The sequence below is a fragment of the Brachyistius frenatus genome, unplaced genomic scaffold, assembly GCF_029030835.1.
Source record: "Brachyistius frenatus isolate BFR_SWC_R1_liver_20210118 unplaced genomic scaffold, ASM2903083v1 Contig_21, whole genome shotgun sequence".
Lineage (NCBI taxonomy): Eukaryota > Metazoa > Chordata > Actinopteri > Embiotocidae > Brachyistius > Brachyistius frenatus.
The window spans coordinates 2,402,941-2,424,644 of NW_027210620.1; the positions used below are offsets into that span (position 1 = coordinate 2,402,941).

Here is a 21,704-nt window from a genome sequence, read left to right on the forward strand (position 1 = left end):
TTTAGTGTGTGCATCAACACCGAAACACAAGTTTAGACTCGATGCCATTCTAGGTGTCAAAACAAGGTATTTACAAAGACTAAATGCCGGCGCCACGGCAGTTCCATCACAGTGGAGGAACAATCTGCCAGATGTTTTGTCATTAGGCATCAAAGGCGGCACGGTTCGTCTCAACCATTCAACAAGGACGGCGGGGGGGGGGGGGGGTTACGCCAGCGTTTAAACAAATCACTTTTTAAAGGCTGATGTTATTTGAGCGGGATCCACGTCGGCCCTCGGGAACCGCGCACGCACTTTTTTTTATTTATTTATTTATTTTTTATTGCTTCCCGCAATCTGTCGGCGGCGTCCTCTCGTTTCAAGGTGAAGGTCAGGAGAAAAAAAAAAAACACAAAAAAAAACCCCAACAAAAAAAACAAGCTACTTAGAAAACAGCTCAAATATATCCCACCGACTGCAGCTGCGTATCCAAAGTTTTATAAATGAATATAATCGAGAAGCACTTGAAACGCCGTTCGGTACTCCCACGCCGATCTTCATTGTGCGTCGCTCTCTCTCTCCCCCTCTCTCTCCTGAGAACTACAAAGAGAAGGTGTCAACTGGTTTTGCCGTACTGATGGAGCCGGGGGTCTACGGAGACCTCTAATTTTCTGAGTGAACGGTCCCAGAAAGGGCTAATGATATGTTAATGCTGAATGGCAGACATTAGGGAGGCCAAATGACGGCAATCCCAATTACCTCAGAGGGACGTTGCCTAGTGTGTGTGTGTGTGTGTGTGTGTGTGTGTGTGTGTGTGTGTGTGTGTGTGTGTGTGTGTGTGTGTGTGTGTGTGTGTGTGTGTGTTTTTGGTGTCACGCAAACAAACTCTGTAAATACAAACAAACGTGCGGAACACCGGCTGAAAGGACTCCGGGGCGGCTGACAAAAAAATGTCACCGATCTGACAGAAGGATCGAGGAATTGAAGACCATGCAACTCGTACATGAACAATGACTACGCCTCCGCACTTTGTTTAGCTGCGGGAACAAACAAACAAACAAACAAATTACGAAAAACTGAAAAATAAAACCGCTGCACCTCGCTGCGCAGAGAGACATTTGCATCTTTCGTTTCCTTTGAGAACAATTACGCCGATGCAGCTCTTACCTTTCCAAAAACAAAACAAAAAATGTCACAAAAAAAAAAAAAAACTTTTTTTTTTTTTTCTCCATTTGTTTGTCCTTTCATAACTTTTCCCACAGTCTGGCAGGAATACGGGGATGTCGTCATGTTTCCTTCGGCAGCGGTAGCGGCGCTGGGTGGAAGCAGTGTGGGAGGAGGGTTGTAGCTCTGAACGGCACCAGATTGAAATATGCCGCCGCACATTTTCTTTCTTTTTTGGTTGAATTCCCAAGCTTCCCCACTTGTACACACGGTTTCCCCCCTCGCGTGTTGTTTACCTGTGTCTGTTAGTGTGTATGTGTTCCTGTTTGGCTAGGCTTTAGCTGCAGATTGCTTCCCCCTCTCCATCCCCCCCTCCCCCCCCGCCCCTCCAGTGTGTGCAGCATATGGCCATTGTGATGGAGGGTAAAAGGAAATGACAGGCCATTTGAAGATGCTCTAGTCCCCCACGTCATGAATAATGCAGAGGGTGCATGGAGCAGGTTTCTCAGCGCGAGCTTCAAAGTTTATCGGCCTCCCCCACCTCCCCCCTCCTCCCCCCATCTGTCTCCCCGGGAGAGAGACTATAGTGCTGCGGGGAGATTAGACCGACACTGAGCAGGGACCTGGTCAAACTCAATTAAATACAACCAGGATAATTCCATCCTCTCATTGTGCCATTCGGTTTTATTAGAAAATACCCGGCGTGCGCACACCTTGAAATGACAATAGAAAGGGAAAACAGCCCGTGAATTATTAAGCAGGGAAGTTGACTGCGCGCTCAGTTGCTCCATGTACGCGTATGCAAATCAGCGGACAGCGGAAGACATGATCGATGAATATTTTCATTAATTATGTCGGGCAAACACTCCAGAGAAAGAAAACGCCGGGATAAAAGTATCATCGGATTCGAACTAGTCCCGGACTCCGTTTTTGTTTTTTTCTTTTCTCCGCAGACATCAGCTGCAGCACGTCGCGCGGAAAGATTTAAAACGTACGAAAACGCACAGAAGTGTTGTTAAATCTTTGTTGATGGCTTTTAATAGTCCCATTGATAGATGATTTATGACTCATCCTGATTTGAATGTGTAATTGAGCTGAAGAGAACTTGGGGGAAAGAAAAAAAAAAACCACAAAAAAAAACCCAAACACCTTCGGTAAACCTCGCCGTTTGTTTAAATATGCATGTTTCCTTCCGCGGCTTCCAGTCTTTTGAGATCTAATTAGCCCCGGAGCCCCCCCCCCACCACCACCACCCCGCTGATGGGACATGTAAGCCTACGGAAACACTTCCCCTCCGCCGAGGCCGTTGTAGCATGTAACTATTTTCCATGTCTACATGATAAACAAACACTTATGCCACCCACACGTTCAGCGCTATATCAAGCCAGGCTTGGCTAATGATGATAAACCTGCGTAAAAGTACAAAGCGCTGCTAATTAGGCCTGTGTCGATTATGGATCATTAATGCTGATGTTGCCCTGACATGTTTTTGCCAATCATCACTGGAGAGGGCTTCACTGAATCATTTTCTAATTATTTTTAATTTATCATTGTGCTGATGCTCCGAGTGGGTTCGCACCGGCTCCACGGTCACACGTTTAAACGGCTGGACACCGATGAAAACCGGTGGAGGGGGAGGAGGGGAGGAAGTGGGGTGGGTGGGGGGATAGGAGGGGCGGCAGACAGTGGATTGTCCAGTTGCTCTTACTGTATTTTGTATGAGACTTTGCACCAAAAGATTTTTTTTTTTCTTTCAACTGTCCGAGGCCAAAGAAATGCGATGATGTCATGATGTTGTATTTTCTTCAAGGGGCGCGATTTCAAAGCCCACAATGTAAAAAGCAAGCAAAACTGCAAACTGACTGCATGTGATGCAAGAAAACTTTTCTGGTGTCGCTGGACCGAGACAAAGCACACTGGAAATGGTGTTATTCTACAGTTGAACAGGTGTAGAGGCCTAAAAGTTTCTCCTGTTGCCAAGAAAACGTCATTATTCTATGGAAACATCAGTTTAAAGTGCAGATATTTACTGCGAGAAGTACAAAACATCTCTAACAATGTTACAAAAAAAAAAAGTATTACTGTGCAAAAAAAATGAAAATATATGGCAGGAATACTCTCAAATTAAATTATTCAAGTGACGACTGTTGCTACGCCACGAAACGTGCGGATCCATTTTGTACGAACTCGCGCCGACGCGTCAATTTTGGCGAGCGACAGCTGCGTCGTTCTCGCCGCTATCTTGTTTGTCTTTGACCCTTTTTTTTTTTTTTTGAAAGAGGAGCAGAACGGCCACAAGACCGAAATAGCGGCCCGGTCGTGTCGACGGTGTTTTTCCTCCGCTCGCCCCTTTACGACTCCGTCCGGCTTCGTCCGCGCGCGTCGGCGGCGGAGACAAACCGCGGGCCACTTCCGAGCGATTGTGCCGTAGTTCGTTCCTTTTACGCTCCATTGCCCCGATCTCGCCGCCGTGACCTACTTTTTCCCCCAACTCGTTCCCCGGGCGCTCGACGGAGCAAGCTGTTGCGCTCCCCGCTCACGCACGCACCTCCCAAGAGAATTATTTATATGTTGCCCAGGTCTGGGACCGGTCTAATTTGGGTGGAACTATAGAGTACACAAACCCCGGGTCTGACATTCCTCTCGCTGAAGGCAGGCGAACTGTGAGCGCTGCTGGGACAGACAGAGAATAAAACATGGTGTTGCAACGGCCTTTGATCCTCCTTTCCCTCCTTTTTCTCTTGTTCAAAGGACCAGTGAGGAGTCGTCCAGCTGATGCCAAAGCAGCTCCCCCACCCCACCCCACCCACTCACACACACACATACCCCACCCTATGTTTTTTTTTCTGCCACCAACAGGCACCCCAGGACGGACGGACAGCCGGCGGATTATTTATTTTTATTTTTGTTGTGCGTGAAAGCGAAAAAAAACAAACTGAGACAGACCTTCTTTGGAGTTTTGTTTCATGCTGGGTAATCGCAGAAATAAATATTCACCCGCATGCATGAATATGCGAGGACTTAGTCCTCAGTTGGCTTAGAGTCGAGCTTATATTTCAACTGATTTCTCAGCCTCAGCGGTAAAGAAGAGAGTATCTTATAGTTGTCTCAAAACCTGGCAGAAATATATACCTAAAGCACATTTCTTTTAATAAATATCATGAATTCTTCCTGTGACGAACTGCCTGCAGTAAAATACAACTGCTCACGCTTGTTTACTTTATTTCAGTCTGGCACAAACAGCACGTGTTCATCAAAGTTCAAAACGGAGGGGGAAAAAAAGAAGTCGTCATAATTAAAGAAATTACTCTTTTAATCACAGCTACAACACGCAACCATTAACAGAAGAGAGTAATTGTAAGATGAGTGATCGCAGACACCTGTGTTGCGTGTGGAGCCAAAAGGCAACGGCAGAGAATGATTCCTTTAACAGGCAGCCAAGAGGTCAAACTCTATTAGCGATATTCCAGCAGACAATCTGAAGTAAAGCGTGCTCCTCATCTCCCCGAGAGTCTCGGAAAATAGGCACCTCTTTTGTCGGGGCAATTTGCTGATGATGCATGGTTATGATAAGAAATGAGTGAAGTGTCTGTGGCTGCCCGGGGCATCCGCAGCCAAGGCGCCGGGGCCAACACAAGTAATCAGCCCGGGTCCAGATTGAGCCACGGATAGGAGAGGCTCCCTGATTGCTCATAAGTACCCCGGGCAGCGCGCTTGTAAGACACTCACGGCTGATTTTGATTGACAGGCGGTCAATCAAAATCAGCATCCGGTCCCGAGCCGCTGTTCGGTGCCGGAGTTTGACGTCGGGTGTCGAGCCACCGGCTGCGCCGGAAAAAAAAAAATGATGATCTCATGATCAGTGTGTGATCTACCGGCGGCATCGAGCAACAATATCAGTTCAGGGTATTGTTAAAAAAATACAAATAAACAAAATTCAGGCCTTTAGAGGAAATAGAGCAGAAAGGCATTTGAGGTTCAACACGCCATTTTTATACAAGTTTCTTTTACTGGCTGTGAGATTAAAAGGTCATGGATTCATGCTAAATGCGATGCTGATGTTCAGCATTACCTAAAACGCTAAAGTATTGTGTACCAGCGCGACATTTCGAGACGCGAAAACGACCACGGCTTCTCAACACAGAAATTACCTGCACGACTGTCACAATGACAAGTTTTCGTTGAGGATTGCAAATAATTGCAATTAATAATTGAACTGTCTTTATTTGTTCATTTTATGCCACTGTCTTTGTACGAGCCTAATCATCGCTCAATAATAAACCTCGTGAAGAATAGGACTCATGAATAAAAATTACAGTTCTGTTTACCCTTTAGGCTTTGAAAAACAAAAATCGCACAGGGAGAATGTGCCGCAAATTACAGCCTAAACATACAAAGCGTTTTACTGCAAAATATATAAAAGAAGATTACAGACAATGGCAGGTACCAATAATCAACATCGGTGGGCGCAACAAAGAGAGCCGGTCGAACCCCAAAGGGTTTGAAAGCGACATGGGAATAGACAGAAATGCGACATCTGTGTTAGTTTCATGCAGCTGTTTTTATGCACATTAACGATTATGCAAAAGGAGGGCGGTGAGCTCAAATACTTGCAATCAGGGCGATTATGTAATTATTGCGAGACCCCTAATTGCGTGGTGGCGGCGGCTCGTAACTTAACACATTAGATGCCACCAACGTGGACCAGCGGAGAGGCATCTAGGACCCTTTGTCAAAATAAAATGTCCTTATTGGGAACGAGGCGGGTCGGGCGTCAGCTTTGATCGAACAGATGGCAAAAAGGCACAAAGTGCACTTAACTGGCAGGAGACCGACGGTTTACATCCGATTACGAGCCGGGGGCAGTGTTTACTGCCGCCGTGACAGTGAAGGTTTGCGTAACTTCTAGGGACGAAGCAACTTTAACCAACTTTCAAGCCGAACCGTCTGTAACTGACCGACTGCAACTGGTTTTTTTTGGAAAAGCACAGCCAAAATATGCGTCGGATGTAATTTAACACATCAGATGACGCCATTTCACGCATTTCCGTGAATTCAGGTCGGTCACATGTCGATTGTGGAATACTAAACTTCAGTCAGAACCGAGTTAAAATGCTAATGAGACACAGTGAGCTACCAATCACACTGAGCTGAGGAACGCAGCAGCAAAGAGAAAACCTGAGCGTATTGAACTGAGCAACGGTTATTTTTTTTTTCGTTTTTTTATCATTAATGAATTTCACTTTTTAGTTTAACAAAAAAAGTATAATGTGTAATTTGAACCAGTAAAAACCAAAAGAGCATCGCCTTTTTTTTTCCAGGTTTCAGGGTTTTTTTTTTTCTTTCTTTTGCATTTGACTTGCTTGGAAAGACTACGAATACATATTTGAGCTGCAGCTCAATTGCACCAACACTTCTCTACCCACAGAGTCTGACAAGAATCCTCCTATTTTGGGATGTCTACCTCTCACAAGTGATCTTTTGGGTTTTGTATCATGTATGATAACCAGCAGATATGTATGAAAGAACATTCTCTACTTCTTCTGCTGTCGGTTTTGCGTGAACAGCGTGATAACGAGTACACGTGGTGACCTTGGTTACTCCTGACTCGCACTTAAATTTAAAAAAAATAATCTTAGATGTTTTGTTTTTGCCAGGTTCAAAGCTTTAGAAACTATGTCAATACCTGTAAGGAGACGACATATTTACCAAGCAAAGATGCATAACAAGTCCGTTGCAATCTCTTGCATCACCTTGAGTTATTCCGTCAATTGTATTCATGAACCTCCGACTGGTGGAAACAGCAAGAGACGCTAGCCGTCTACTATTTTACCTAAAATGTATGTCACGTGGGTCATAAACACAGTTGACAAGAGTACTTCAGAAATCAAAGTCCCCGGATTTATTTATGCTGCGTGTCAGTTCACTTACAAGTAAACTAGAGTAGAACTGCTCTACCAGTGAAGGGAGGATTGCTTTTTAAAAAAATTATTATTATTATTATTATTGTATATAAAACAATGCCGTGAACATTGTGCAGTAAGTAAATAAAAAAATAAAAATAAATAAAAAAACTTCGAAACCAATATTCAATGTAAACGCGCAAGAGCAACAGAAACGTATTAATTGCTATATGATAGCAGGAGCCATGACAACCGAGAATATCAAGCGGGCGGCGCAACAGTAGCCCTTTTTTTTTTCTTTTTTTTTAAACCCAACCGCGTTACTATGGCAACAGCAGCCTCTTCATATAGTCACTGTCAACACGCGAAGCAACACGGATCGTTGACTCGTCCCAACACGCGCACACCGGAATGAGTGAGCGCGCGCGCGCCAGAGTGTCCGTAGCTGTGCGGGCGTCCTTGCTCACCTCCTCCTGTCGTTTAGCTGGAATCCGCAGCGGTCCTCCTTTAACCACCGGGCTGCTGGACAGGTAAACAGCACCAGGTAAACAAGAAAAACAATGGTTGTTTACATTGACGAGCCGTGTGAGAATTTTTTTCTCCCCCGTTTCCGAGCAACGTCAGCCAAGTTCTCCGCCTCCGACGCGCGACCCCTTCAACTTTGAACCCCGCCGACAACTCTCGCGAGACTTACCGCCCGCCTCGATGTGACGTCCTTTCCGGTCTTGTGCGCGCTAAAACTAAATCGCAAAAAGTATAAATATTTTCCCAATCTATCTTAAATTATTTGGATATTTTCGCTAATTATATATATTGATAAAATTTATATTAAACAAAAGTTCATAAGGTAAAAATGCTTCAAAATCCAAAAGATAAGTTAAAAAAAAAAAAGTCACAATGTTCAATTATAAATATTGTTTTGATTGTTAAGAGTTTGTGGTGGTAGGAGGAATTAGTATTTGTGAGTAAGTTTAATAGCTACTTTACTTCTACTTTTAATTGAAATACACACAAGAAAAACAAGGCCATACTCATAATGATTCATACAGGCATTGTTGGTAAAGGCCCTTATAGGGAAACAAATATTAGTTCATTGTTTTCCAGTTGAAAATAATTGTTGTAACTCTTCAGTTATGAAGCTAAAATAAAAGTGACATTTCAAGGATTCTGCATTGTATTACATTTGTTTATCAAGCTGAGTTTTGCAAAGTAAACAATGGACGATCATTATTTCTCATACTGATTTCAGTGTGATATTTGGTTATTCTTTTGCTAGAGGTAATTAAATGTACATATTAATAAGTGACATTTATTTAATGTCAGTGATCTAAATGCTCACATTTTGAAAACAGCAAATAGATTTCAGAGAGCTTAAATAAATGTGAGCTAATAAGGCATGTTGCTATTCATGAGCAGTGAGTTAAAGAGACAGTTAAAGGCACTTTAAGGTATTTAAAATTGGGAGCTCAGGGCCGTTCCCTGATCAGAGTAGGTATATGTGGCTCCACAGCTAATATGGTTTAGAAACCATTAGGAGGATTCTTTACCCGAGAAATACAATTTAAAGCGACTTCTCGTCGATCTGGAATCCTCCGCGTCTCCACGACTTGTTGTCAACGATAAATTGGCCAGAATACTTAAGAGACAAGTGCTGTAGTCAAGGCTGTAGCTTTTTTGGCCAACACAAACAAAGAGAGGCTCTGTGAGTGAAAATGGACCTTTAGTTACACCTGTTATTTCATTGTATTCGGACGTAAACAATCTCAATCCCTCCCTTCCAGCAAAAAGAGGCTAACTTGACCAAAAACTTCATGCCACAAGAAGAGTTTCTCCCCCCCGCCGCTGCTTTTCTCATTACGAGGTCTGGGAGCCCCGCTGACACTCGTACGTCATATTGAAGTGAAATATATTCTTAGATTGCACATGTTAAGTCATCACATCACACTTGGATTAACCCAGCCATTATTACACATGCTGTTATACGGTGTACATTTGCACCAATACATTTCTTCTTTTTTTTTTTTTCACTTAATCTTCTTTATCGTGAAATTTCCTCCTTATTCCACCTTTCTTATGTGATAGTTACATTTTGCTCACCTTATATAGTTACTTTTTTTTTCTCTCTTGTTAGTGCACCACTGTGAAAAATCTGATTTGATCTGATTTAATAGCTCCCGGTAATTTAAAAAAAAAAAAAAAAAATTCAGATGTTTTGCAGTCAGTATTCTTTAATGTGCATGTATTTCAAGGCAAAATGAAACCTTTGAAGGAACATTTAGTGTCTTATAGGGAGAGAACAATTCAACCCTTAAAAATAGATGCGCAACATGTGGAAAAAATAGATACACTATGTAGTGAAATTTTCTAAGGGAGGATGTTGCTCTGCGGAGTCGAGGCCTCGGTATTTGTAATATCTTGGCTGAGGTCCAGGTGACCAAAAAACAACAAAAAACAGTTCTTCCTACCAAACGTGCACACTGTGTACATATTTCCTTTGTCTGTCGTCACAGGAGATGCAGCATTTGAAGGCACCTCGAGTGGAGCTTCCTTTTGATTGCACCATGCAGGCTAAACTTGCAAAAAAGAAAAAAAAAATGCTCCTGGAATATGCCGACGGCGCGCCTCGCAGTCATCGCACACGTCTCCGTGGAGCGTGAGAGCTTTGTCTATATCAGGACTTTTAACTAAGTCTCATATAAAATAAAAAGAAAAAAAAGAAAAAGACGTTAAAAAAAAAATCATTCCTCCTCCTCCTCCTCCTCCTCCTCCTCTTCCTCCTCCCTAACCTCCACTCTGGTAACTTCAGCTCCCCGAATGCACCATTTTGAAATCATTGTTTATTATCGTCAGATGCTGGTTTGTAGTACCTCGTCAGAAATGACCTCTCTTGTGTAGAAAACACTTCTCTCTGCGCATGTTCAGCTAGACCGAAAGAAATCCCCCTTCAGTCTGGTAAGGAACTGAATGTCAATTTTATTTTCAGCAAAAGGATAAAAACATCATCTGCACACGTGTGCCTCTTCAAAATAAATAATAATACATATCGGTTGTACAGGTGGACACCCAATCGAAACGTAATTTGTCGAAGCTGGAAAACAAAACAAAAAAGTCGGCACAATATGATTATCATACAGTGTGTCCTTTCACCATCAATATTCAAACCATTGACATTATTTATTTCATTTCTGAATGACAATATATGCTGGACTCTGCAAACTACAGAAGCAAAAATTAATTTACTTACAAACTGCAAATTCACTCAGGTAAGGCCTGTGACACTTTCTTTTTTTTTTTCCTTCTTTTTTTTTGTTTTCTTCTAGAGTCTAGGTGTCGCGATTCTCGCACTCGAGCACAACAAGGACCGATCCATCAGCGAAGCCTTCTGATGTAGCAGACGTTCCCAGGCCCACCCGCCTCGTACGAAAAAAAGCAGAACAACTAAATCCTGACAGGTTATAGCTCAGAAATTATACATTGGACTTGGCAATAGAAAGGCGGAAGAAAAAACAGACTGAGACAAACACTACATTGCAACATCTGCAAGATGTATTGTTAGGAGAAAAAGAGAAATTATGTGTTTTCCTGTTTCACCCGGCGGAGACATCAAACTGACGGGAGCGTCATTCTTTTTACGATTCGCACAACTTATGTCTTCACATCACTTTCCTCAGCACATCGACTACGTGTTTATACTTTACTATACGTGTGCGCCTCATATAGTGCCGAGAGGTACGACTGAGTCCATGACTAATGTGGCTCTGGATTTAAATGTTTAGGAAATTTAGTCCCCTAAACAAAACAAAAAAACAAAAAAAAGAAGAAGAAGAAAAAAAAAAAAAAAAGGACATATAAATTGTTGTCAAATTTCATATGAACAGTCAAGTGACTACTGATTAGCCACCAGGGACACTGCGTTTCATGAGAAACTTTTATGTTTTTTTAGTTTTTTTTTAGCACAAAGATAGCAAAGGAATGCATCAAAGCAAAGAGTGCTGGGCCCGTGCCCATCGTTGGAATGAAAGGACAGATGCCTCCCCATAAAAACGTTCCAACATGTATGCATTCTGCAGTCAATGGTTGGACTCGAGCCTCAAAAATTTGAAACCTTTTAATGTCTTTTGCGCGCAAGGTTTCCTCCTCAGTCAAGCCACTTTTGAAGTCTGTGTCAAAACTCACCATGGCGCGCGCTTTTGAAAATCCAAACAGGGAGGTAAACAAACCAGAAACCTTTGAAGTCAAAGTGTTTTTCTTTCAGTCTCCTGTGTTGTCTTTGAATCTTTTCCCTCCGATGCACCGAGGCAGACAAAAATCACTTTCTCTGACAATAAATTACTCGTATTTTTTTTTTTTTTTTTTTTTTTTTTAAAGTCCCAGACATGTTAAGATGACACATTTAAGGGCTATGAGAAGACACTGGTGCCGTCGCTGTTGCCGTACAGGTCGGCCAGCTTTTTGAAGCGCGGACCCCAGTTGCTGAGATAGTCGTAGTTCTGATCTGAGTCTGTACTTAGTGACTCTAACGAGCTTAGTGATTCGGCTACGGAGCCGCTGCCTTCGAACGCGTATGTCTGCAGGGAGTCGTAAGGGGGAGCTGACGGGTCCACGTCAGCGTCCTTCAGCCGCTCCCAAATAAACTCCCGAAACACCACGTTGTCTGGCAGCGATTTATAAGGCGGGCGAGGAGCCGAGGGGTAATGGAAGAAGGTCGGCGTGTCCGGCGTGACGTCTCGCCGCACGTTGGGGTCTCTGATGACGTTGAGGTTGCGCAGAGTCACCATGTCGAAGGCCTCCGTGTCCTCCTCTCCGCCGCCCTCGTCGTCGTAGCGGACGATGTTCTCCCTGATGTCTCGCTCCTCCTCGAGAATCAGAGGCTCCTTCCGTCTCCGACGCATCGTCACAATTAGCAGAACCATCACTGCAGAGACGAGGGGGAGAAGAGACGGCCGAGTCAATATCGACTGACGGCGTGCAATCGTTCTGTGCCAGTCAGCTGGAAGTAACAAACAGGAAGAGCTGAAAACACCGACAGTAATTCCGAACCAGGGGGTACTTCTACCCCCCGGAGGGTTCTTGTGCAGTTGCCAGAAGGTAAATGGAAAGCTTGCAGAGCGGTGCAACGAACCGGAATAAATGTAAATTAAACACCAGGCTACGTGTGGCAATTTAAAGTGTGCAAAAGATAGTTAGAGCGAGTCTAGAGGCATAAACATTCGGCTAAAAATAATGGACAAATGGTTTAAATAACTGCTAAAAGTCATTTTTTCCTCTAAATAACTCAAATGACTTCACAGCTTAAGTAGCTAAAAGTATTCAAAACTGCTTAAGTAGTTAGTAATAAACATTACTAATTAAGTATTGAGTTCAAACTAAATGATTAAAATTGATGCTAAAAGTAATTAAAAAAAAGTTAAGATTATTATCTAAGGTAAACAGTGGAAATAGGATAAACAAATGAAATAGAGGGCTAAAGTAAACAAATAAGTTGTATATAATGAATAAATAAATAGTATAAAAAAAGATGCGGGTCAAATACTGAGCTTACATAATAAACAGATGTAATACTGCATTAAAGTAAATTATTGAAACTGTTAGCTGTAAGTAATTGATAAAGTAGCTTGAAACCTAAAGGGTTCAAATACAGAGAAACGAGCTTTGGCTTAAACAAACAACCTGCGGTACAAATGCAAACATGATTAAACAACCCATCAATTAACAGCGTTGCGTAACATAAACACAAAAAAAAAGTTAAAAAGCTCCACATTTGAAACATTATGCTTAAATGTACGAGTTCTCCAGACGGGGTTGTGGGAGCATGTCTGACAAAACAGCTTGGAGCCCACTGTTTTATTACCTGTGTGGAGTTTACAACGCTGAAACCTGAAATGTCATATATTGTATTTCGCCCCCGTGCGTTTCACTCAGCCTGCATTTTGGTCCGAGACTCGTACATAACTCCACCAAAACTGGAATCCGTGGCCCTCTGAGAACTTACCAGAAGCCCTCCTCCAGCCCGTGCTCCCTCTCCCATACATTATTGCTGAAAATAACTCTACGCCCAAGCAAACTGGCAAATGTCTAATGATCCTCTATCCATCAATGTCGAGCGGGTGCCAGTGAAATATCGTTCCGCGGGCCCATATTTCTTTTCCTTCCCGGCATCGAGCCACTGCAGGTGGGGGGGGGGGGAGCGGGAGGGGGAAAGAGTCCCAGGAACCAAATTCAAACACCACTTTACACCCTCTAATAAGGGAGCAAATGGAGGAGATGGAAGGGAGGAAGAAGTGTCACACCGAAAGACCCGCGGGAGATGAATGGGCAGCTCACTGTTGGCTATTTGGTGACTGCGCTGCAACCCTGCAACAGCAGCACCAGCATCACATCAACGGTGGGTTTTTTGGGGTTTTTTTTTTCCCGCGAAAGACTTGGAACGGTCCCTCCGGTTGAAACAGCACTACCAATAACCACGACACTTTTTTTTTTGTTTTGGGTTTTTTTTTGTTTGTTTGCAGCGCTTTCAAACAGAGCGCCAGACATTTCAGTGTGAGATCGTTTCTTCTGATTTTAGGCGCTCGAGTCATTCGGAATTCTATGCGATTCAGCGAGGCTTCTCCAAAGTGAATTACAAAGTGGCACATTTGAAACAGAATATTCTCAGTGCTTTCCAGCGAAGCTCTTCAGGGTTTAATGCCTAGAAGGCAGCCGCGACGTGTCACGGACCGGAAACGGGCCGGCGTCCCGTCACGAACTACGAGGGTGAGCGGGTGGATGGCTGAGCATGCAAATGCTCGGCGTGCGTGAGGCACCGAGGTTGTCCTGTAAGAAACGATTTCCAGCCGAGGCAGTTTAGCAAACACAACCGTGATGCGAGGCCTCCCCCACCCCGCTCCCCTCTCCGTAGTGTACTGACGATGTATCCCGAATGAGAACCAGAACAAAAGGAGATCAATTTAGTGCTACGAAGGCTTTTTGCTGTAATTGAATTGTTTAAATGATCTACCACACTCAATCGATAGTGAACAAGGTGAGTTTTCTGCGCTGCCCTTTTTCCTACCAGCAGGCATCACTTTCTCATTAGAGTATTTTTCTATTCGCCGCGTGATTCGGGTGAACTTGGGGACTGATTATTTACTCATTTGTCACCCACACGCTTCTCTATGTCTCTGTGCCGCGGTGGAATTTACGAGAGGGGAATTAATCAGCGGCTGTGACGCTGTCTGACATGAAAGGAAGCTTTATGTCCTAATGTTAATTAAAGGTAGCTCCATCACGTTTGTAGTCATGTCATTGAAATAGGAAAAAACTCCATCCCAAACTATTATTACAGGCCCCAAAGACCTATTTAATTCTTCTATCTGTGAGTAATGAGGTCCAACGTCAACACGACTCTCTGCCAAGGTTGGAATTTCAATTGGACACTTGACATACTGAATAAAATGTTCAACCCAATGAGCCTTACTTCTACCACAACTACATTTAGGAAGTAAAACGCTCGACTTCAACCTAATCGGAATTAACCATCGACACTGGTCGCTGATTGGTCCGTTAGAGTGAGCCAACGTTAATGCCAACAATTTTCCAGACTATAATCACAGCGAAGAAAACTGATGATGTGAGCAGCAGTCTGGGAACACCGGGGTCCTACTTGCACAGTGGGTCAAATAAGATGTCCGAACTGTATTGCCAGTTGACTGAATTTGGTCAAACGAATCGGATTTGCCTGTTCAATATGACTATTTGACTATCCGTTCTTTTTCCCTTCATGTAGACTATCTGGCAGCTGATGTGGCTCGGGAGTCTGATCAGAATGCCTCCTGGGAGCGTCTCCTGCTGGAGGGTTTTCCCGGCACGCCCGAACTGGGGTAGACCCAGTAGGCGCTGGAGAGATTATATATCTCATCTCCGAACGCCTCGGGATCCCCCCCCCACCCGCCAACCCCCACCCCCACCGGATGAGCTGGAAAACACAATTCTGGGTAAACCTGCTCGACCTGCTGCCACGGCGACCCGACCCCGGATAAAGCGAAGGAAAATAGATTGACGGGAAGACTACCTCGCAATCAGAAAATTCGCAGCTATTCTCATTCCCCCTTGTGTCTGGATTGCCGAGGGTTTCTCAAGCGCAGTTTATTTTCATGCAATGAAGGTTGGTGGGTCATTCCTCCATCGCTCCCCCCCCCCCACACACACCTTTGGCTTCCGTGCAGGTTTGCCCGAGGCAGCTGCTGCCTGGTGGACCCTTCGTTAACCCGATCCGCACAAGCAGACCATCCTCTGACGGGGCGGCGGTGGACGACGAGGACCGGCGGTTGCCCTCACGAGACGGACATCGCAGTCAAAAACATCCTTTAGTCTGGTCCGCGCCACAACGCGATGACCCTGCGTTGTTTCCCCACCACCTGTACCCAAGTGACGCAATCCCGGCGGCACAGCGGGACAACTCGGGGTCGGGGTGTTCCGCCGCTCGGAAACCTTAACCTGAGCGCGATGAGGCGGCTTCACCCCGGTTGCCCTCCGTGCGGCTCCGGTAGCCGACTCTCCTCCTCCGTAGGGAGCCGAGGGAGTTCACCGTGTTGTGTTTAATGTCCGTGTACGCAAAAAAAAACAAAAAAAACTGCTCGACTTGAATGATTTGGCTTTTCGAGTTTCAGCTCGACCGCCAGTACATACAAATTGTAAACTCACCCAAAGAGAAGAGTTATCGGAAATAATCATGGAAAGACAAAGTCCTATCGGTGTGTTTCAGTACATTCAGTTCTTTTCTGAGGCCGCTCAGTTTCTGTCATCAGACCAGACAGAAGATGTCGCCGCAGTAAGGGTTCTAATTAAAAGCTTGATTAGTTGCTGGATTATTAAAACAGCTGTTGTCGGATAGCTAATGGGAAAAACTTGCGAGACAATTTTTACATAAAGCGAGAGCATAATATTAATACGTACCTGATGTTCTCACAGCTTCGGTATGAGAATAGAAAGTTAGGACGTGTGTACAAAAATATACCGGCAGAATAAAACATAAATGGAGTAACTTTTGTATATTTCCACAAAGACATGAAAATAGAAAATAAATGTCAGGAGTTAAACTCTGTTCTGAGTATAATTTGGTCATTTATCTCTTGCCGTAGGCTAAAAACAACAAATGCAAAATGCTTTCTGATAAAGGGTTTTGATTTCTGAGTATCTGTATACATAAAAACATCACACTGTTTCACTATTTCCAATTTCTACACGTATTACTTGCAAGAAGTAGCGGGACCATTTGAGCAAGCCAACATAATTTAAAGGATTTGGTTGAAATTATTTCAATTAAAATTTCTTCATCAGTCATCAGCACCAAGGTCAAGTCTTGAAATGATTATTTTGTCAAATAAAAAGTCCAAAACCAAAAGACATCCAGTCTCCAACGACATAAAAAAAACAACAAAGAAACCTACTTCTGAGTCGCTTAAAACAGCAAATCACTCGGCCGTTTTTGCTGCTCAATAAGTGACTCGCGCAATTAATTGATTTTCACGACGGCTGCCGATTAACATCATGCGACTTATGGTTTTGAATTCACGGGGGGAAAAAAAAACAACAACAAAGAACTCCGACGCGCGCGGGAAGGGAGCGCGAGCGAGGAAGATAAAGGCGTCTGGGCAAATAAAAAGGTGTCATGCCTCCTCAGCAACGTGACAGATATCACTCTCCTCCAGGGATGCCATCGTCTCTCGCGTTCGGGCACCGCAGCTTGATAAAGAGCGCAGAAACAATCAGCATCAGCGAACATGACACACTCCGTCTTTACCGGCTGCATTTTATTCTTTATCAGTGCTGCTGTATGTTTGCCTCGTGACTCAAATAGCGTTTTTTTTGGTTTTTTTTTTTCTCGTGGCGTCTGTGTTGTCGTTGATATTATCTGTTAACTGTGCATCTGCCCATGTTACGCGCGCGCCGCCTATTTTGTTTTATCAACATTTTTGTTTTTATTTTGCTCTCTGTATCCTTTCTGAAAGCTGTTAGCAAATTTTTTTGACCCCACCCCACCCCACCCCACCCCCACTCATTATCCTCCCGCCCCAACCCCACCCTCCACCCCAACCACCCCACACTCCTAATCCTCCAACACGAGGTCTTGAGCTTCTTGCCAGACGTAATGACAAAGACAAATCTGCTGTTAATTGGTTTCTTCTGTTTAATAAAGGGGTTCATTTCCTTTTCCCGTCCTTTGCGTGTCAACCATTCGCAGGATGCAACGACGCGCGAAGTCGAGCTTAAAGATCGGATCTGAAAAATAAATCGTCGACAGACACATAAATAGAGACGCAAGACAGAGGACCTTCCACGGGGGACACGCGGTAAAATGAGAGACAGATGAATTGGACACGGTGATTTATAGAATGAGTCTGATAAGCAATGCTCCGATAGAGATGTCTGTCTGGAGATTTGGAGTGCTACGTAACGTCCTAATTGGCCCTCTGGAGGACTGAACAGAAGCCTGACCTGTACTGGGGGGAGGGAGGAGGAGGGGAAGGGGGTGGGGGATCCTAACAAAAATAATGATCGTCTCAGTAGTTTGGACATATATCATCCGAAAGCGACTGCATCATTAAAAATAAAGTGAAAAAAAAAAAGTTTGTAAATGACATCTTTCATAAGGATAGTTGTGCTCCGGCATTTTCAGGACTATTACTGCAAGAAGTAGAGGACAAGCTCAGTAATTAAATCTAAAAATATCAACCTGTGATTAATGACCACTTAGCTTATGAGTGTGTGGCGCTAATGCCAATGTGCACAAAGCTCTCCGTGTGTGCTTTGAAGGAGGGCAGGTGAAGTCTGCACGTTTTTCCTCTCCGCTGCTGTTTGCGTGATTGAAGCTCTCAGACACACACACAAAAAAAACTGATGAACACCGAGACGAGACGAGACGAGGAAGTGGCGTTCCCGAGAGCTCTCCGCACGCAACGCCGTTATTAGACTCGGCCACGGCGGCGGATAACTAGAATTATGTATTTCTGGCGGGCAGCGTGTGGCTCCTCTCACCTGATGAGAACGAAGGAGATGGATGGAGGGAGGTCGGGGGAGGAGGGGGGGGGGGTCGTAAAATAGATAAATAAATAAAAACGCAAGACTGACAGCACCTGAGGATGACAGCAGCGAGACGCAGCTCGGGTCTTATCCCGGGTGCTCGTGTCTCGTCTCATCCACAACAGCACAATCACACGCAATCACAGCCTCAATTGCAACCTACAGATTGAAAAAGAATCTTGGTGGAAGACTATCAAGGAAGGATCAGAATAAAGGATTGGACGGAGCGGTCACGCATGGGCTGTTAATACAAAAAGGGGAGACGGGGGGGGAAGGGGGGGGTATGTACAAAGAGGAGACAGAGGAAAAGAAGGAAAAGAGGCTGATCCAATTGAGCAAAAACAAGACGGATGGAGGACAAGTGAGGACGCACGTTCACACAAACAGAGAGACCAAATGCGACTTGGAGGTGTATTAAACCGGAGGCCATTAGTTCTGAGCCCGCGGCCTCAGGCCGAACAGAACAGAGCCAGCTTTCATTAGCGGTGCCGGGTTCAGGGGCTGCGCAGCCACGTATACCCCCCCCCCCCCTGTTGATCTTTTTGAAGTTTTCATTCATCACATGAAGTATTATCCGTCGCGATGAAAAAGCAGGCAGACTTCAAGGGGACGGGAATAAAAAGCCAAGTTTGACCCCATCAAAGATCCCATTTCAGTTATCGCACGCGCTGTTTAGATCCTCCCTCGCCTCTTTCAACGAAGAGGCACCTGAGCGTTAAACTATGACTCTGCCCTGATGGGGGTAACGCTTTGTCAGTGGGTTTTATGAGCGATAATGCAGCTCGGAGGTGGCGGGCTCGGCGCCGCATCGTCTTTAAGAGTCCGTTAATGAATTCTCATTTACAAGTGTCTCCACTATCATCTTAACATATGGTGTTACGGAGGGAGAGGCAGCAGCCGAGTGTCCTTGATACGCAGTATTTCCATACAGCACTTTATATCTACGAGCTCCTCGAGTTATTATTGAGTTAATAAAATACACTGACGTGTGTCTTGGGGGAAGCCGTCGCGAGGGGTCCCTGAGAAAACGATGTTAAATCTAAAAAATAAAAAACAACAACTCATCAGCGACTCCGGTTTGCCTTCGGGCGCAGATTTCTCTCAATGAAAATGCACTTTATCTTTTTAGTGCTCAAACCCAGGAGGGCCGGGCTGTCGCAGAAATGACAAATTATCCTAATTGGAAGTTTTTAAAAAGGGAGGGATAAGAAAAGACCAACGTGTGTTTGTCTTTGTGTCCAATCAAGGGAATGTTAAATAGAGGGTTCCCACTTTAAGTCAAATGTTGGATTCCCTGACTTTTGCGTATTAAAAAGCCGAAATTCCAGGACCGCTAATGACGAGACAAATGTCTGTCTCTCTCTCTGTGACGGACTGCCGATCTGAATGGATGGATGACCACTAATGTTACCAAACATACACGTTGACAATGACTAGCCAACTAACGTTACAGCTACATACGTGGAAAATATTACATTTTTATAAAGGGCGGCTACGATTTAAACATGTAAAGAAAGTTCCCTGATATTCCCCCCAAAAATGTCAAATTCTCTGAAATGTCTGGTTTAGGCACATAATCAGAGTATCTTACCTTCCTTCAGAGGCTGAACGAGTTAAATACTGAACATGAAGTCAAGGTAACCAAATATATTTGATCAAAAAAAAAGTCCACAGCATCAACAGAAGACTCTAAAATTCCCTCCCAAAAAAACCCCCAACAACTTGTACTTTCTCCAGCTAATTCATCTCGTTGGCAGGATTTCACTCGTATTTTACTCGTAAAACATCCCAGCTGCTATTCAGAGCCGGGCACGACCGAGGTCATGTGTATTTACCAAAGGAGGAGGTACGGGGCGGGGGGGGGACACTCCCTCCTCCCACAGGTTTGACCTGCGCAAGACCTCCAGATGCAACTCTATTTTCGCGAGGCTGCTCCGACACACTCAAGCTGCCGCCGAAGAATGCTTAACAGATAAGTGTGAATTGCGCCGTAAATACCGGGGTCCCGCTGCGGGGACTGTAAATCCACATCACCTCCCTTTTAAGTCTGAAATTCAAAAGGTTGTTAGCCTATACACACACAGTATACCCCCCCACCCCTGCGATTCGGCGGACAAATGGAGCTGAGCCCGTAAGCCAAACAAACTCGGAAGTGAAGCCGCGGTAATGTAGAATCTATATAAGCAGTCAGGGATCTCTTTAGATTTGCTAAGGGACTAAATTATTATGGGAGCAGGGGAGGTCAGAGAAGAGGGAGTGTGTGTGTGTGTGTGTGTGTGTGTGTGTGTGTGTGTGTGTGTGTGTGTGTGTGTGTGTGTGTGTGTGTGTGTGTGTGTGTTTTGGGGGGGGCTAAAGAGCGAGGGAGCATCTTTTTAATTTTCTTTTCAAGTCAGATTATTATTATTGTAAAAAAAAAAGAAGCAATATTAAAGAAGATCAAATTGTTGCATCACAAAGATGGATTTTGTTTTGGTTGTTTTGCGCGTTCTTTAGAGCAGCTGTCTGTAAAAAAAAAAAAAAAAAAAAAAAAATGTCTCAAGCAAAATAAACTGTCAGATATCTGATCTCGTACACATATGCGTCTGATACCATTCATATATATTTGATGAATTAGATTCCCTAATGTGATCGACGCCGCTCCTTCAGAGCTCTGCTGCAAGAGAACTCGTCGGCCTGCCTGCCATTCAGTCACCGTTCTTCTGATGTCTTACGGACCAAACGATTAATCAATCAATCAATCAATCAATCACTCGAGAAAACAATCAGCAGGTTAATTATCAATGAACATAATCATTCGCTGCATCCTTAGTCACATAGAAATAATCCCGATAAGGAGAGTTCAGGGCGTCTCCGTGCGTCATTCGCTCATTTTGGTTTGTCATATTTGCAGTTGGGAGGGGGGCGAAGCAGCTCGGCCACAAACACACACTTCCAGCTGAAGTTTACGGCTCGGGGATGCCGGCAACTCGTCCTAAAAAAAAAAAAAAAAAAAAAAAAAAAAAAAAAAAGGTTGACTCCGCCGAAGCTTCACTTCACCGAGGCAAATATTGTGCTGCTAATATCCACAATGACAGCCCTCGTCTTGGTTGCGTTCACTCACTGTTTGAGCAACATCAGGAGCTATTAGCTGCTGACACCGCTGGCTGTTTTATTGCTTTTCTGCAGATCTGCTTCTTTTTTTTTTTTTTTGGACAATGTTTTAGCTTCTTTTTCTTTTTCTTTTTTTTTTTGCTGCACTCATCTGCTGTGAGTGCATTGGCATTCATTTGGAATAAAGTTGTTGTAATGAGCTGCAGTCATTTTCTTTTTTTCTCGCTCCTTAACTGCGGAAATCTGAGGACACGAAGCATTTGTTTAAATCGACCAGCGAGCAGCGGCGCGATGAACATTCAGTTAAGTACTGCACTTCATTCTGAGGTGCTTAAACTGCTCGAGAATATTATATAATATTTGTAAACTTCTGCTCTTCTAAAAGTGAAGAGATAAATATCACACTTTTTTTTTCCCCTTTACTTCATATATTTCACAGCAAGTGGTTTTACTTAAAGGAGCAGTGTGTAGGATTTAGTGGTATCTAAAAGCAACCAAAGTGTATGT

At 44.1% G+C, this 21,704-nt stretch overlaps 1 protein-coding gene across 1 annotated transcript in view; it reads right to left on the reverse strand.

Annotated features, from left to right (window-relative positions):
- Nucleotides 1–9,999: 9,999 nt before the first annotated feature.
- The window catches only part of LOC138619757 (cadherin-7-like), a 110,271-nt gene continuing 98,566 nt past the window's right edge, over nt 10,000–21,704 (reverse strand). Inside the window, exon 12 of the mRNA XM_069696484.1 lies at nt 10,000–11,961. Within this exon, the coding sequence (XP_069552585.1) occupies nt 11,447–11,961 (515 nt within the window). The 3' untranslated portion in view covers nt 10,000–11,446. The remainder of the gene's footprint in view (nt 11,962–21,704) is intronic.